General features: G+C 46.0%; 1 protein-coding gene across 1 annotated transcript in view; it reads right to left on the minus strand.

Annotated features, from left to right (window-relative positions):
• Positions 1 to 12,552, minus strand: part of HNF1B (HNF1 homeobox B) — an 83,301-nt gene extending 70,749 nt beyond the window's left edge. Inside the window, exons 1-3 of the mRNA XM_044005426.1 lie at positions 12,100 to 12,552; positions 6,514 to 6,713; positions 623 to 887 (exon numbers count right to left, since the gene is read on the minus strand). Coding sequence (XP_043861361.1) covers positions 623 to 887; positions 6,514 to 6,713; positions 12,100 to 12,443 — 809 coding nt within the window. The 5' untranslated portion in view covers positions 12,444 to 12,552. The remainder of the gene's footprint in view (positions 1 to 622; positions 888 to 6,513; positions 6,714 to 12,099) is intronic.
• Between the last annotated feature and the right edge of the window lie 3,485 nt (positions 12,553 to 16,037).

Here is a 16,037-nt window from a genome sequence, read left to right on the forward strand (position 1 = left end):
TAAATTTAACTTAATTTTCTGAACTGAGGCAGATTTCAGTGGATCTGATCTCTCCATTCTCTTTTGCCTACTTCCTCAGACCATATTCAGAACCAGGAGGAACCAAGGCCAAAAAAAGCCTCACCCAACATCACACAGTTGGTAAATATCTCAGGTGAGATATGAAGACTCAGGTCTTCATGACTTCCAATCTAGCATTTTACCCACTGTTCCATTCTGTCTCTCACAGTACCCACCTTGAAACCAGCAATGGGAAAGCTGGCTGACCAAGGTTAAAGCCTATGACCAAAGGACAGCTTTATTTCTATGGCTAATTAATCTCTGTGGGACCACACTCATGCGTCTGGACTCACTGAAAGCATATGAATGCATTTCATCTGACCACCAATAACTTCCTCTTAGATTGCATTTGCCTCTTGATGCATCGCAGACGACCTGAATTGTTTCCCATGGGAATGGTCCCTAAGCAGTCTAGAAGGGGTGTGACCAGCACAGCCATTTTCCCCAGGTTTAATTTGCTGACAGTGTGGATGCACCTAAATGTGGCTGGAATGAAACACAGCATCTGGATCATGGTACACACTTCATAAATGTTTATAAATTGAGCTGATCATGTCATTACCTGTTGCACTCCTCCACTAGGGCTTCCCTCTCCTCCTTACTGGGGTTCTTTTGCCGGTCGTAGGCCTGGTACAAGATTTGCTGGGACGCGGGCCCCCACTTGAAGCGGTTTCGGCGCATCTTTTTGTTGGCAGGCTCAGAGCAGGCATCGTCCGGCTGCCCAGCCCCCTGGCTCTGCTGGCTGAACTCTGGAAAGAGAAACAGCAGCTGATCCTGACTGCTTTTGTCTGTCATATTTCCAGAACTTTGGACTGTCTGGTTGAATTCTGAAAAGAGAAAGGAGTAGATTTGATAGGGTCTGTAGCCTCCACCCAGAAGACAGACAGACAAATAAACACCTACATTCCCTTCTCCTCGTTTTCCACTCCAGCTCTGATCTATTTTATCTGTATGACCTTGGGCAAACAATGTTATGTCTGTATGCCTCAGTTTCCTCATCCATAAAATGAAGGGATTTGACTGGATGGCTCCCACAGTCCCTTTCAGATGTACACCTATGATTGTATCAGCCAATCTGATTTCTTTTTTTCTTTCCCAAGGAGTTCCAATCCCAAGGGCCATTGTTTCAGAGCTCATTTGTTTTGAATTGACCCTCAGACATGAAGCAATACTCCAAAACCAAAGACCACTTTGCTCTCTCTTGTTTTGTTTATTCTAGCATGTTACAGAAAGAATTCTTGGCTGGGTTAGACTAGCTGGCTTCTGTGGCCCTAGCACCAAAACCCTTTAAGTTAAAGCTTTGAGGCAAACATTGTAAATATCGCTTTGAGTCACAGTCTTTCAAAGAAACATTTTTGGGGCAATTTGAATAGTTAGATCCCTCGTGTCTCTAGTTGTTTGTACCTTGGAAGTATTTTTATAAGAAATCACTTAACCCCTTTCTATAACCACCTTGGATGGGACTCTTTATCTATATAAGCACACACACACAAACACTGACATCTCTCCCACAATTCTATAGCATAGAATTTGACAGGAATAGGAGAAGTTTTACTTAGCTAACTCACTTAACCCCCAATGAGTTTAGTTTATGAGAAAGGCAGATTAATGACAGTAAGCACTTTCCATAGCATTTAAGAGTTCTCTTCCCTCCCAACAATCTTGTGAGATAGGGAATATAAGCATTATTATTAACCTTATTGTGCAGATGGGAAAAATGAGGTTCAGAGAGAAGTGATTTGCTTAAGGCTCACACAGCCTGTATGTAATGGATCAGAAGTTCAAATCCCAGACCAGGGAGGTGTTGGGATACAGTAGAAAGTCCTCTGAAGTTAGAGGACTTGGGTTCAAATCCTTAGTTCTGCTATTCCCTACCTGTGTGGCCTTGGGCAAGTCATCTGACTTCTCTGAGCCTCAGTTTTTATTTTAATCAATAAAATGAGGTCCCTTCCACTTCTAAAACTGTGATCCTTTCAGCTGAGTTTAAATCCTATCTCTGCCCATTCACTAGCTTTCCTTTCTTGGATCTTTTGAATGCGACCTAAGCATAGGAGCCCTGAAGAGCACTACCTTCAGTTACAACTGTCTATGACGGTCAAAGCCTCAGACATGCTACATAGTCACTCGGACAGGAAGCTGGATACTTTCCATCCTATCTTCCCAGTCCCTTTGATGGCTGCCCATTTCTATTAGTGGATCACAGGATATAAAGCTTCCTTTTTTTTTTCTTCAAAATCTTGGTTATAAGAAATGGTTCACTGGGTAAGGGACAGGAAAGGGATATTTTCAGAAATGAATGTGATGCAACAAAAGATATCAATAAAAACAAGGGAATTCTTAAAATGAAAAAGAAGTTAATTTTTTAAAAATTAGAGCTGGAAGGAAACCGTATACATGAGGACATTAACACCCAAGGACATGAAATAATTTGTCCAAAGTCACCCAGACACAGGTGCCCTTGGGAGAACATCAAGAACAAACTTAAGATTGGAATTCATGTTCTCTGCCAGCAAATCCAGTGATCACTATTCCCCATCAGTGTGCTGAAATGGGAAGAGCACTGAATTTGGAGCCAGAGGACCCCAGATCACCTCTGCCACTTGCTACCTACATGACCATGGGCAATTTACTGAATGTCTCATGGCCTCTGCCACATCTGCAAAAATGAGAGGGTTGGGTTAAGTTGCCTCTAAGGTCTTTTCCAGCTCTAGACCCCTGCTATTATTATGAGTTCAGATTTACTAGCAGGGAGGGACATTGACTAAACTGGAGAATCCAGGACTCCCATATAGCTCACTCAGTTTCTCTATCTGTAAAAGGGGTTCAGTAGCAACCTAAAGAACATTCTGATAGTCTTTGTCATATTTTAGAATGTAGTCAGAACCTAAATGAGGTGAATAAAGCAGCAGAAATAGCAATATTATTATGAATTTGTATTGTATTTTGTACTCTTCAAACCACTTTCTAATCTGTTATCACATAGGGTCCTCCCAATAGCCCTGAATAACAATAATTCATGTGTGCTTTTCCTATAAGTCTACAGAGTGCTCTCTAGAGTCCCACATGTCGATGGAGGTTCATTTTTTCGTTTGCTCTACTTTCTGTGCCAGGCTAACCACTTAGAATAAAAGCAACCAACATTTATTAGTTGCTTGAAAATTTGCAAAGCCCTTTATATTATCTCATTTAAGCCTCATAACAACCCTTCCAGGTAAGTATTACAGGTATTAGCATCTCCATTTTATAGATGGGAAAACTGATGCTTAAGAGTGGTTAAGCAACTAACTTGCCCTTTGGTCATAAAGCTAGCAAGTGTCTGGGGTAGGATTTGAACTCCAGTCTTCCCAATTCCAAGTCTAGGGTTTTATTCATCATGGCACATTGCCTTTCATAGAGAATCACTGAATAATAACTGGTGTTGAAATTGATATTGCCAAGGACCTAGAGCGTTAGGATATTTGGCTTGAACAAACATTATGTAAAAGGAAACTCAAATTTGACTTAGTCTAAAAACAAAACAATCCTCAAGAATAGAAAAGACTGTGAGTGATAATGATGGAAAAGATCACTGGCTTTCGAATTGGAGGAGCTGGCTTCAAATCTTGCCTCTGACACCTACTACTTATATGACCTTGGACAAATCGGTTAATTTCATCTGCCTCAGTTTGCTGATCTTTAAACTACTAGATGACCACTAAGGTCCCATTCTGAGCCTACAATTCTATGAACTATAGTTCTTTCCAGCTATGAGAGGTGAATAGCATCCTCCAGTGGAACCTTTGCTTTGTAGCTTGTGGTGGGAGGGGGTGGAGGAAGACTCCCAGATTACAGACTACTCCTTATAGAAGTATTATTACATCCTTGCTGTGTGTCCAGCCCTGAGCCAACCGCACAGGTCCAGTAATATCCATACCCTGACAACTTCAAAGTCTCTCTGGCCTTTCCCCATTTTAAAGAATTCAGCCTCCCCCACCATCCTCACTGCTCATGTTCCCCTTCACTTAGCTTCCTTTCTCATTTTGTGCCAACTGGGGAAGGTGAAAAATGTAAACTGTCCATAAAGATGGATTTGCAAGAAGTCAACTTCTTTTTCATTCCTAAAGGGACCCAGAAGAGTAAGTCCTGCTGATTGTTGTTCTACGGTCCTTTTAGGAGACCAGAGTCAAGACTGATGGATGGCTCATTTTATTTTCTATAGTTCTATAAGGAAATGTTGTGTGTGTGTGTGTGTGTGTGTGTGTGTGTGTGTATGTGTGTGTGCGCGCGCGCATCTGTCTTTCTCTTTATGTCTCCCTGTTTCTCTCTCTGACCTTGTCTTTTTCTGTCTCTTTCTGTCTCTGTTTCTCTCTATCTCTGTCTCTCTCTCTCTCTGTCTCTGTCTCTCTCTGTCTCTCTCTCTCTCTCCCACACACACACACACATATCCTTCTGTACTCATTAGCTCTCTTCTCCATCTTTCCTCCTACTTCCTCCCTTTGTCTCCTTTCTTCTCCTTCCTTCTAATGCCTTCATTTAAAAAATCTAATACTTAAAAAGGGGGAGGAAAGGCACCTACTTATTAATTACTCTATAATAAAGGTCCCAGGATCCTAGATCTAGAGCTGAGAGGAAGCCCAGAAGCCATCTAGTCTAACCCTCCAACCCACTCATTTTGTGGAGGAAGAAACTGAAACTCCAATTAAATAACTTGGTCAAAGTCATGCAAGTAGTAAGGATGGAGTGAGGATTTGAATCCAGGTCCTCTTGACTTTAAATACAGCATTTTTTCCACTACACAGAGGAAGCAATACATATTTGGGGGGGGGGGGCAATGAGGGTTAAGTGACTAGCGAGGGTCACACAGCTAGTAAATGTCAAGTGTCTGAGGCTGGATTTGAACTCAGGTCCTCCTGAATTCAGGGACATTGCTCTATCCACTGCTCCATCTAGCTGCCCCAGGGAAGCAATATTCTTTTTTTGTGTGTGTGTGAGGCAATTGGGGTTAAGTGACTTGCCTAGGGTCACACAGGGGAAGCAATATTCTTAATCCCCAATGGGATTTCCTGAATTCTTACAGTAAAAGAAGTAGGAGTATGAATGTCTTCATTATCTTAAGAGTTTCATTTCCTAGCCCTAGGGGGAATAAAAGCTAGATGTGTCATCAAGTAGCTTTATACCTAGAAAGGAGAAACAATTGGCCAGAGGGTCCTCAAAGGAAGGAACTGGAAAAACAAGCATTTTATATGTGTATGTATGCATGTATACACATTCATACACACGTACGTATATGCATATATACGTACATGTGTACATATATACATACAAAATATATGTATGTATAAAAACATGTATATCTGTGTGTGTGTGTGTCCATGTGTGGGGCATCTATAAACTATTTTTTTTAAACCAAGCAAAGAACCAGACCCAAGTAATTGAAGCACAAAGTGGGGGAAATGTTTTCTTAAAGTAAAACAATTTGTCCTTCATGCTCCTGTCACTCATCCATAACTCAATTATTTTCAAACTCCCCAAACTTAAAAAAGTAGAGAGAAACAACCTCCTTAGTGCCAAGACTGAACAGGAAAAGTCTTGAGGTGGGGGCAGAGGGAAGAGTCTGGACTGGGGTGTGTGGGGGGAAGGGAAATTCAGATCAACCAACAGCAACAACTAGGAAACTTCAGCAAGTCCTCCCCGGCTGCCCACTGACCCAGCATGCTATTCAAATTTGGACAGAAGAAGGGACACTAAGGACAGATTCAGGGTTCTGTTCTAATTGGAATTCTTCCACTGATTCATTCAGTTGTTGAACATCTACTTAACCCTCAGTATCCCCTTTGAGAAGTGAAGATTTCAATATTAAACTGTCCTCTCTCCCTGACCCCTAAAACATGCCAGATTTTCCCAAGAAGGGACATTGGGACCATACCTGGTGACCTGTGGCTTGAGAAGGGGTCATCTATATATTTTATGTTTTTTCCGAAAGGGGGCAGAGTGTGCAAATAGCTTATCTCTCTTGGAAACTGGAATCAGCAGCCTGGCATCGTGCTGAAGTGCCCAGTCTAGTGTATATGGGGGATAGGGGACAGATAGGAGAAGAAAAGTAGGGGGTTCCCCCTCAATCTACTTGGGAATGGGATGTAAAGTCACTTTAGTTGCATATTTTAATATTAATTCTAATAGAAATTAGAGCAGTATCTTTTGCAGATATTAAGAATCAACCTCTTGGCAAGTGAGCAGTCAAAGGCTTGCCAGAGAAAAACTTGCTTCCATCCCTATACTCCAACTCCAGTCTGTCAGTTCTATAAGTGAGACTGGGGCTGACTCATTGCCCTACCTGGCCCCTACATTTCTTCTTGAAATTAACCAGTTGCTCTATTAAGTGCCCTTAATGATGGAAAAACCAAGATAGTGTACAGAAGTCAGTGACAGAGAAAAGGTCCTTCAACAAGCCAGATCCAGGATGAAAACACTTACGTCTCAAGATCTCTCTCTGCTTCCGGACATACCAAGTGTACAGTGCTGCCCGCTTCTGGGTCTTCATCGGCGTCCCCTTGTTGAGGTGCTGGGAGAGGTGAGACTGGTTCAGACCTGTAACATCCACCACCTCCCTCTGGGGGATGTTATGCTGCTGCATATATCCCTTGATCATTTTGGCTGCCCTCCAGGGGTCCTCACTAAACAAAAAAGCACACAGTTAGGATGCTGCTTGGAGAAACCCTAATCCAGCAATGTCCCAGGATGGTAGAATTTTCAGGTTGGAAAGAGCTTGAGAGATAGCCCTGTCCTGTTGGACCTTCATTTCACAAAGGAGGAAACTGAATCCTAGAGAGGTGAAGTGCTTTATGGAAAGTCACTCAGGAAGTGACAGAGCTGGGATTCTTTTTGCTCCAAATTCACAGCTCTTTCTACTGACATTCTCCATGCAATGAAACAAAACAAATCCTAATCAAAAGATAGAAATTCAACTTTTTGTGGCTCCAGGTTAATAGTCCAGTTTCCCCATACAACCTATTCCATCCCAGGAAGCTGGCAGCAATGGAACAAATGTGAAGTTTAAAACTATCCAGAGAAACGGAGATGAAGGCCCTGTCGATGAACTGGTGAATACTGTGCACTTCCTTTCTTCCAAGAAAGTTGGGAAAGGAATTAGGAGACTTTCTAGGCGTGTTTCCTAATATCAGTGCCACAGAGACCCATACTTGAAAACTGAGCAAAACTGAAAAGCTTTCCGATGGGTTTTTGCTTAGTCTTTCCCTAAGTAAATAGGAACACAAAGGAAATTTGAGAGAGAGAGAGACAGAGACACAGAGAGAGAGGTAGAGAGACAGAAAAAGAGAGAGACACAGAGACAGAGGGAGGTGGATGCAAATATCATTATCTTCTGCTGGGGTTGATCCCAAAATGATAGGAAATAGAAAGGAAGTGAGCATGCGCTTCTGTGGTCACCTAATTCCATCCTGAACCTTGATTAAATTACTTCCTTTGGAGTTCCTTCGTTTTCTGATCGGTAAAATAGGACTAGCTTATGCGCATCTACCTCGAGAGAGTCAGAAAACGGACATTGTTTCCCTTTTGTTGGTTTGTAAAAATGGATTTTCGGATATCGTAGAAAAATATCAAGAAACTGCCACTGGTTTAATTCTTCCCCCTTTGAAAGTAACACAAAATGTTTGTTTGTTTGTTTAAATATGGACTCTAAGTTCCCTACCCCTGGAGAAGAACAATGAAGGACAACACGGGATTTTACAATTCTGAATAATACATAAGAAATTTCTGCGTGGTCAAGGTTAAAAAAAAAAAAGCTATTGTTTCTTAGTGTGGCGAGATTTCCCCTCCGTTGTGGTGGGAGTGACGGAGAACACATTTTACCCATTAGCTTCGATTTAGAGACCTGAACATAATAATGCTTTTCAATTCTGTTAAACTAAATTGGGGCCTGGAAGGGGGTCCGGGGGCGGCGACGACTACGATCAAAAAGCCAAACCAAAACAAAACAAAACAAAACCCAACTCTTCAGAGCTTGGGAAGAAAAATGTCGGGGCTAGCTACTGCCTCCTTTGCAATAACCTTCAAATTCCTTCTGTTCTTTAGGATTTTTTCCCATTGTTTCCCAATGTTGTATCTGGTGACTTGAATTGACAAGATTTTTTTCTAAAACAAAAGTTTATACTATAATGTGTCTGTGGGGAGTGGGCATCTCCCCTACTTGAATGTCAACATGCATATAAAAATTCTTTTGGGTGTGTGTGAATCCATTAAAAATTATTTGAAACCATCATTACATCTCATGATGTCACAACATAATAAGCAATTTCATTGTAAATTATGTCATTCATAGAATCATTTTCCTAGTACTTTTATGAATCAAATAAAAACGCCCTACTAAATAATTAGGCTACCGTATTTAAAAAATATGTTCTCTAACTGCAGCGATTCCTTTCGCAAATTCTTAGTAATGAATTAATGAGGGGGGGGGGAATGGTGTTAGATCCCCGAGTTTGGGGAGCTGCCAGGAAGGGGAATTCGGAGAGTATCAAAGGAGCCACTCATCGCCAATATTTATAAACTACCTCTAAATCAGACATTTCTTTTAATCAGTGTCAAAGGCAAAATGATGGAAGAGAAAACAGCTTCAAACACAGAAAATTTACCTGGAATCTCTCTTGAAATGAACGGTTGGTATTTTGGACATTGGCATTTATTTAAATATCAGAAATTGCTCAGAAAATGTGTCGAGCCAAATGTTTACTAGATTTCCTTAGAGAGAAGGGAGAAAAAATAAGACTTTGCGGTGAGAGGAAAGGAGAAAAATAATTTTAAAAGCCGAGAAGGGCATTCGGTTAACTTTTTTGTTTATGTTAACACGTTCTGACGATTTGGGATTTAATTTTTAGCCTGATTTTATTTTAGCGTTTCAGAAACACTGGGTGCTGGGGCTGGTCAAAACGGTCGTGGAGCTGTGAAGTAGTTCCAGCGGGGAAAAATCGTGGAATAAATGAATTGAACGAAAGCTCAAGACCCAGAGACCATAACGGAGCAGCTTCAAAACACACCAAGAAAAACAGTGGAGCCTAACTTGAAAAACCAAAACAAAAAAACCTACCCAGAAAAAGGCCTCAAATCTTTAGATAATGTGGGCTAGTTAAAAATTTCTCTCAGAATTCAGGGGTAAAACGAGCCTATTGACCCAACTCTATTTTTTAAATACTATTTTTAAAAGGGAAGGAAAGAAGGAGAGAGAGAGAGAAAACAAATCTTTCAGGTGGCATTCACTCCGAACAAACATACGGGACAAAAGCTCAGGCCACATTGCATTGAGAAGGCAGGTGTCAAACGCCCTTATCTCCCGGCTCCGGGCCCAGCGCCGAGCGCCCTACTCGGCAATGTCCATCCACCTCACTCGAATTTTCAAAACAATTCCCCATTAGCCCTCGCGCGTCAATTTCCTGGCCCCCGGGAAAGTCGCTGCGCCTTAGGTGTAAGAGCCTTTATCCTGGTCTTTCTGAGGGAGGGAAAAGTGCTGTCCCATTACAGGCCTCCTGGAGCCCTACACTGAACTGAGCTCAGCGAAGCCTCGGCCCCAGGGGGAGACCAGGAAAATTGAAAGAAAGAAGGTGTCTTTCCCCCTCTAAGTGAAAAGAAAATGCACGCGGGTTCTCTTACAAGTGGGAGCTCTGGCTGTGTGTGCGCACTTCAAGGGAATGAGGCTCACGCGGCGAGACAGCCCCTCAAATTTGTCCCGGGAAAAAGTCTGCCTGTCCTAGGAGAAGTTGTAGCCGAGTTACAGTTCGGGACCCAGGGAGGGAAGGAAGCGCCCGCCGCCTGTCCCCGGGGAAAGCGAGGAGAACTTGGGACCTAACCCTTCTACTGGGGAGTTGGGGAGTGCATTCCAAGCCCTGCGAATGGCCGGAGTAGAGCGCTGACTGTCGGAGGGCGAAAAGGGAGGCGGGAACGTAAAGGTAAGAAGACCCGGTTTCGGGCCTGAATCGGGCTTACAAAGCAACCCCTGGGGCGCTTTAGGCTGCCCCCGCCCGCCCCGGGAGATCCGGCCCCAGCCCAGCTTCTGCTAAGTGGTGAGCCCCTCCTCGGGGTGCTAAGTGGGCCCGAGGGAGGGGCCAGGCCCAGGTGTGCGCGACAATGGTCCCGCGTGTGTGTTTGTGTAGCAGCTGGGAGCGTGCCCGTGCCCGGTGTGTGTTTATTTCCTTCCCCCTTTTAAGCGCAGTTTACAACTTCACCAATGAATAACCCGCCTCTCTATTCAAGCCTAATCACAGCCCTTTGTGTATCTTTCTGTTGATGATTTATAGAAATAAATTAATAACACCCCAACTCCACGTGCTGCAGTGTAGTTTCATCCCGGCTGCATCTAGAGCTGAGAGAAGGCCAGGCGGAGCCGGGGGTACACACAGGCAGGACCCCGGGGAATTGAGGAGACCCCGCTGAAACCCTCTCCGGTCTCCAAAGGGCAGCGGCGTACGGTCCCGGAGAAAAGTTACAACTCCCATGGCCCCTGCAGCCGCCCGGGCCTCCGACTGCCCTGGGAGTGAGTCTATGGGTCGCCGGCCTCCATCCGCCGGGTCCCGGGAGAGCGCCGGCCCTATCACCCCTCCAGAGTCCCGTCACCCCCAGACAACATAGAGCCACCCGGGGGCGGAGATCGCACTAGCAGCTTAGGCCTCCCACCTCTAGCTCCCAAATCTCCGGGATTCTCGAATCCTAACCCGCGAAGGTGGACGAGCAATCGCCTGCCTCCCTCCAACTCCATTTATTTAGGGAAGGGGAATAAAAAGCCGAAATGGATCTAGCAATCTTTTTGAATATTATCCACAAGTGTTTCACTGAATTGGGAATTGGAGGCAGCCTGTGGAAAAAGAGCTAGGGGTCCGGGAACCAACTTCAAATGCAAGTTCACATCCTACCCCTAGACAGCCAGTTTCCGGGGCCCTGGGCCGACCCAGCCACCTAAACAGGCCCCGACATCAGCTAGTAAGCTTTATGAACTGAGTTGCTGCCGGGTGCTGGGGCTGGTCAAAACGGTCGTGGAGCTGTGGACTGAGGGCCGGCCCAGACTGCCGCAGTGGGGCGAGTTACCCCTTTGGGATAATTAGTAACCAGCTGTCAAAGCTTCTCTGGTGTCCTGAAAGACAGCTAGTAGACCCCGAGCTGCGCACACTGACTGCGGACTGGAGGGAAAGCCCTCCAAAGCAAGCCCGAGGGAGTCTCTCCCAACTCACCACACCCCAGGCCGAGCGCTAATGCCTCGGGAAACCGTAAATGTCTGTTCTCGGCTATTAACGCCTGAAGAACTGTAAATAAGGTGTGGATGGATGCAGGATCTATTCAGGCCGTGTATCCCGTCTGACAGCGGCACTCATAATCTCCTCTGGGAATCCCGGATCCCTCAATGAGTTCTGGAGGGTCCAAACGCCGCTCCAAATGAATCAACCCGCTGTGGAAGCTCGAAGTCTGTTCCCTCCCCCTCCCCAATAATTTGTGGCTCGGGGTCCGGGTGGGTCTTCCCTAGGATCCTAGCAAGAACAGGGCCCAAGGCCGGTGGACTGGATCAATACGGAGAGTGGGAGCAAGTGGATGCCCGCTGCCCGCTCAGGGCTAGGTTCTCGGATTTGGGACCCTGAGCTGGAGTCAGGCCTCCACTCCGAGTGCGATCGCCTGCTGGGGTTTGCTGCTTTCCATCTGCCCGGTGCCTTGGGTAAAAGATAAAACTACTCAACTCTGGCACCGGCCGGCTTTAGGAGGCCAGGTCTCTTTCTCTCCGACCTAGAGAACTAGACCTAGAATCAGGGTGTTCCAAGGTAAGCCACAGAGAAAGGAGGACTGGCCGGGCCCTAATCCCGGCTGGAGGGAGGGCACGGGTTTAAGTGAGTCTGGGGATGGCCCAGCAGGGTGTCTGGGACCCAGGCACCTCAAGAGCGGGAGGGAGGAGAGAACCAACCTTGGAGGGTCGAGCCGGAGAGAGCTGCCCTGCCAAGCCGGCACAGGACAGGAGAGAAGAGCGAAGGCCAGGGCTCACCCAGCGCGCCCACTGGGCGCTCCCCGTACCTGAGCATGCGGTCCACTTCAGCCCTCTGCTCCACAGCCTCCTCGGTGTTGAGGGCCTGCAACTCCTTGAGGATGGGAGGGGTGTCATAGTCGTCTCCGTCCTCTGACCCCTCGTCCCCTGACAGGCGACCCTTGGCATGTCCGTTGGTAAGGGTGTGAAACACCGGTTTGGTGTCAGGCTCAGCCCCGCTCCCCGGAGACAGAGGCAAAGTCTCCAGCTTCACCCCGAAAGTCGGGGCTGGCAGCAGTTCCTCTAAAGCCTGGGCCAGCACTTCCTTGGTGACCCCGGAGCTCAGCAGAGCGCTCAGGAGTTCTTGCTGGAGAGACGTGAGCTTGGACACCATTTTCCACGGACTGGAGAAGAGGGGGGCTCGGGTTGGGTGGGGAGGGGTTGGTGTGTGAGAGGAGGGCGGAGGGGAGCTTCACGAGCAAACCCCAAGTCTAGGAGCCCCCCCGGAGCCTCCGCACACCTGTTACTCCCCGGTCCCGGAGTCTCCTCCGAGAGGAGTCAGCAAACTTCTAACTTTCCATGATCGCCTCCATTAGCCAATATAAGATATGCAAATCAGTGGGAAGGGACGGGCATTTCGGCCAGATGCAAATGGAGGTGGGGAGGGGGAAAGTCAGCGAGAGGGAGAGAGAGGGGGAGAGAGCGAGCGAGGCTCAAGGAAAAAGAGAGAGCTCACGGCTGGAGAGCCGGGTCTGCTCAAGCCCACGGTGTTTACACTGGGGGCCGGGGACCTTCTTTATTGGTTCTGTTTATCAGCCAAACTTTAGCTGAACTTTGGACTTGTTAAGCAAGAAGTCGGCAGCCAAGTGCGGCTGCCGGGAGAACCCTTCCACCCAGCGGCTCACCGGGCCCCAGCCCCAGCCCCTGTCCCTACTCGGACTAAGGGAGAAACTGGCATCTCTCCGGGGGTAAGGTGAGAGAAGGAGGATACTGAGTCGGGGGACGGTGGGAAGGAAAGGGGGATCCTTTGGAGAGAGAAAGGGCCAACCCAAGTTACCAATCCAACACGTGGACTGAAAGAAGAGGTACAGTCAGGTCAAACCGTGGGCGCAGATGCGCGGGAGTGGCGATTGGAGGGGGGAAGGACTCCTTCCGAGAGCGGATAGGGCTTTGGAGTGGGGGTGGGGATTCCACCTGGTACTAACTCAGATCTCATTTCAAGGGATCTTACTTACAGTGTCCTTTCTACCGGACACTGTAAGTAAGTAAGAGCTGGCTTGAATTTACAGAACTCCTAGGGTCGGTCAAGGGGTGTGTAGCCGAGGGAATGAGGGGTGGGGATGCTCCTAAGACACCGGGATGGAGACTACAATAGACTGCCTAAATAGGCTAAGCTTAGAGCCCTGGAGACACTAAATGGACAGAGTGAAGGGAGGCGATAATTCTAGTTTAATAATAATAATAATAACAACAATAAATGGACAGAGGGCGGAGCTGGGGAGTGGTTTGAAAAATACCTCTGGAAAAAAGCAGCAGAAGTCCATCAGACCAAAATTGCTCTCCTCTCTCTTATGCCTCTGGTTCTTTTGATTCCCCCATCCCTATTTTCCAGATCATTTTCCCATAGCTCTCTAGAGCAGAGTTAACATTTCCCTTGTCTCCACTGACCTCCTGTTTCATTCCCAATTCACAAGAGACAAGTTCCTTGGGCAGATAACCACCACTACTACCGCAGGAGAATTACACTCCGAGAGGCCTTCAATCAAACATTATATATGGATGAAAGGGTCAAGGCAGATAAGCTTCCCCCCACCCCCCCAAACCATTCAAAAAGAAAACTAGCTGACTTGATTCAACCCCACAGGATTTCCAGCCTCACCTGCCCTTAGGTAAGGAAGAAGAGGAAGAATGCAAGGACTTAAGAGCAAAAGAAAAGACAGGGGCAGCTGGGAGTTGTTATCCTCCACCTCGTCTCCAGAGGACATAAAGTCGTTTTACTTTAGGATGAATTAGGATGAGTTACTCAGGCCTGAATAAAAGTTCACAGGAGCCAGATCCCTAGCAGCCAAGAGAAAGAGGATCCCTCTCATTTCAGGACCTCTCCACCTTGGTCTTGACCAACAGGGAGAATCTGAGGACACTACCCCATGTGTACCTCATCTCTGTTCTCAATCACATTGTATTTATGTTTTAACAGACTTGATTGATATCTTTTGCTTCTGCATTCCCTAGATTTCTCCCAATATTCCTCCCCATTCTCTCCTAGAGAGCCATCCCTTATAACAAAGGATTTTTTCCAAAAGGAAACAAACAAAAAAAAAACAGGAAGAAGAGGGGAGATATCAGCAAAAATCAAACAGTCAGGGGCAGCTAGGTGGTGCAGTAGATGAAGCACCAGCTCTGGGTTCAGGAGAACCTGAGTTCATATCCAGCCTCAGATATTTGACACTTACTAGTTGAGTGACCCTGGGCAAGTCACTTAACCCTCATTGCCCCACCAAAAAAAAAAAATCAATCAATCAATACATGGGAAAATATGCATATTCAATTCTCCATGGCCAGAGACCTCCTTCCATCCCTGCAAAATAGTTGAGGGGAGATATCTTCTCATGGCTCTTCTTTGGGATCAAGAGAGTTCTTTGTAATTTTGCAACATCCATTTCCATTGAACTCATGCCTTAACATGGAAGAATGTAAGCTCTTAAGGGCAGGGACTGTTTTGTGTTTTGTCTGTGAATTCTTGGCACTGCAACAAGTCTGGTGCCTTGTTTATAGTAGGTATATAAATGAACGAATGAATAATGGATGGATGGATGAATGAATGAATGAATGAATAAACGGCAGGTACTCTGGTTGGAAGTATCTTCCTCCTACTTTAATTATTTATATTAACATTTGTCCCATGGCTACTTCTGGAGCTTCTCCACAGCCTTTTGGTGACAAGTTACTGAATATCTTCCTGTTAATGTTAGTATTGAATACTCATTAGGGTAGCCAGGGAGCCCAGTCCATGGGATAAATACAGAAGCCCAAAAGATTGGATTGTGCTGGGTTACATTATCCAGGCATACAGAGATGCACACATGTGGATGGTGGGTAGCTGGCCCTTCAGGGTGGAACTCTGAGAGTGTCCTGGGGATCTAGTGATAGGCAGCCGTACAAACTGTGGATGGGGGATATTGACAGGAGAAAAAAGAGGAAAATTTTCAAAAGCTGTCTTTGAGTTTCCACTTGGCAAACATGGTTCTCCCAGCATCTCCCAGCATCTCCCACCATCATTGTCACCAGTGAAGCAGGGGAATGGCTGGAGAAGAGTCCTGCAGAGAAAGGGGAAGGGATAGAGCCCAGAACATTAGATTACCTTCCCTTTATCCACCTTGGTCTCCTTAGAGTGCTGAGCAGAGGAAGCTTTTTTAGAGTTGAAAAGGTCCTCAGAGATCATCTCATCCAACTCCTTCATTTTATTTCTCTCTCTTTTTTGGGGGGGGAGGGGGGGTTGGAGGAGGGGGATAGGCAATGAGGATTAAGTGACTTGCCCAGGGTCATACAGCTAGTAAGTGTCAAGTGTCTAAGACCAGATTTGAACTCAGGTCCTTCTGAATCCAGGCCTGGTGCTTTATCTACTGCACCACCTAGTTCACCTCCCCCCACTCCTTCATTTTACAAGTGAGCAAACAGGTTTGAGAGGGAGAGTGACTTGCCCAAAGTTTTTTTCATTTTTTTCCATCATTTCAGTCATGTCCAACTATTCAAGACCTATTTTGTGGTTTTCATGGCAAATATACTGGAGTGGTTTGCCATTTCTTTTTCCAACTCACTTTACAGATAAGGAAACTAAGGCAAACAGGGTTAAGTGACTTGCCTAGGGTCACATAGTATCTCTCTCTCTCTCTCTCTCTCTCTCTCTCTCTCTCTCTCTCTCTCTCAGGGCAATGAGGGTTAAGTGATTTGGCCAGGGTCACAAAGCCAGTAAGTGTCAAGTGTCTGA

Source organism: Dromiciops gliroides, chromosome 4, assembly GCF_019393635.1.
Source record: "Dromiciops gliroides isolate mDroGli1 chromosome 4, mDroGli1.pri, whole genome shotgun sequence".
Lineage (NCBI taxonomy): Eukaryota > Metazoa > Chordata > Mammalia > Microbiotheria > Microbiotheriidae > Dromiciops > Dromiciops gliroides.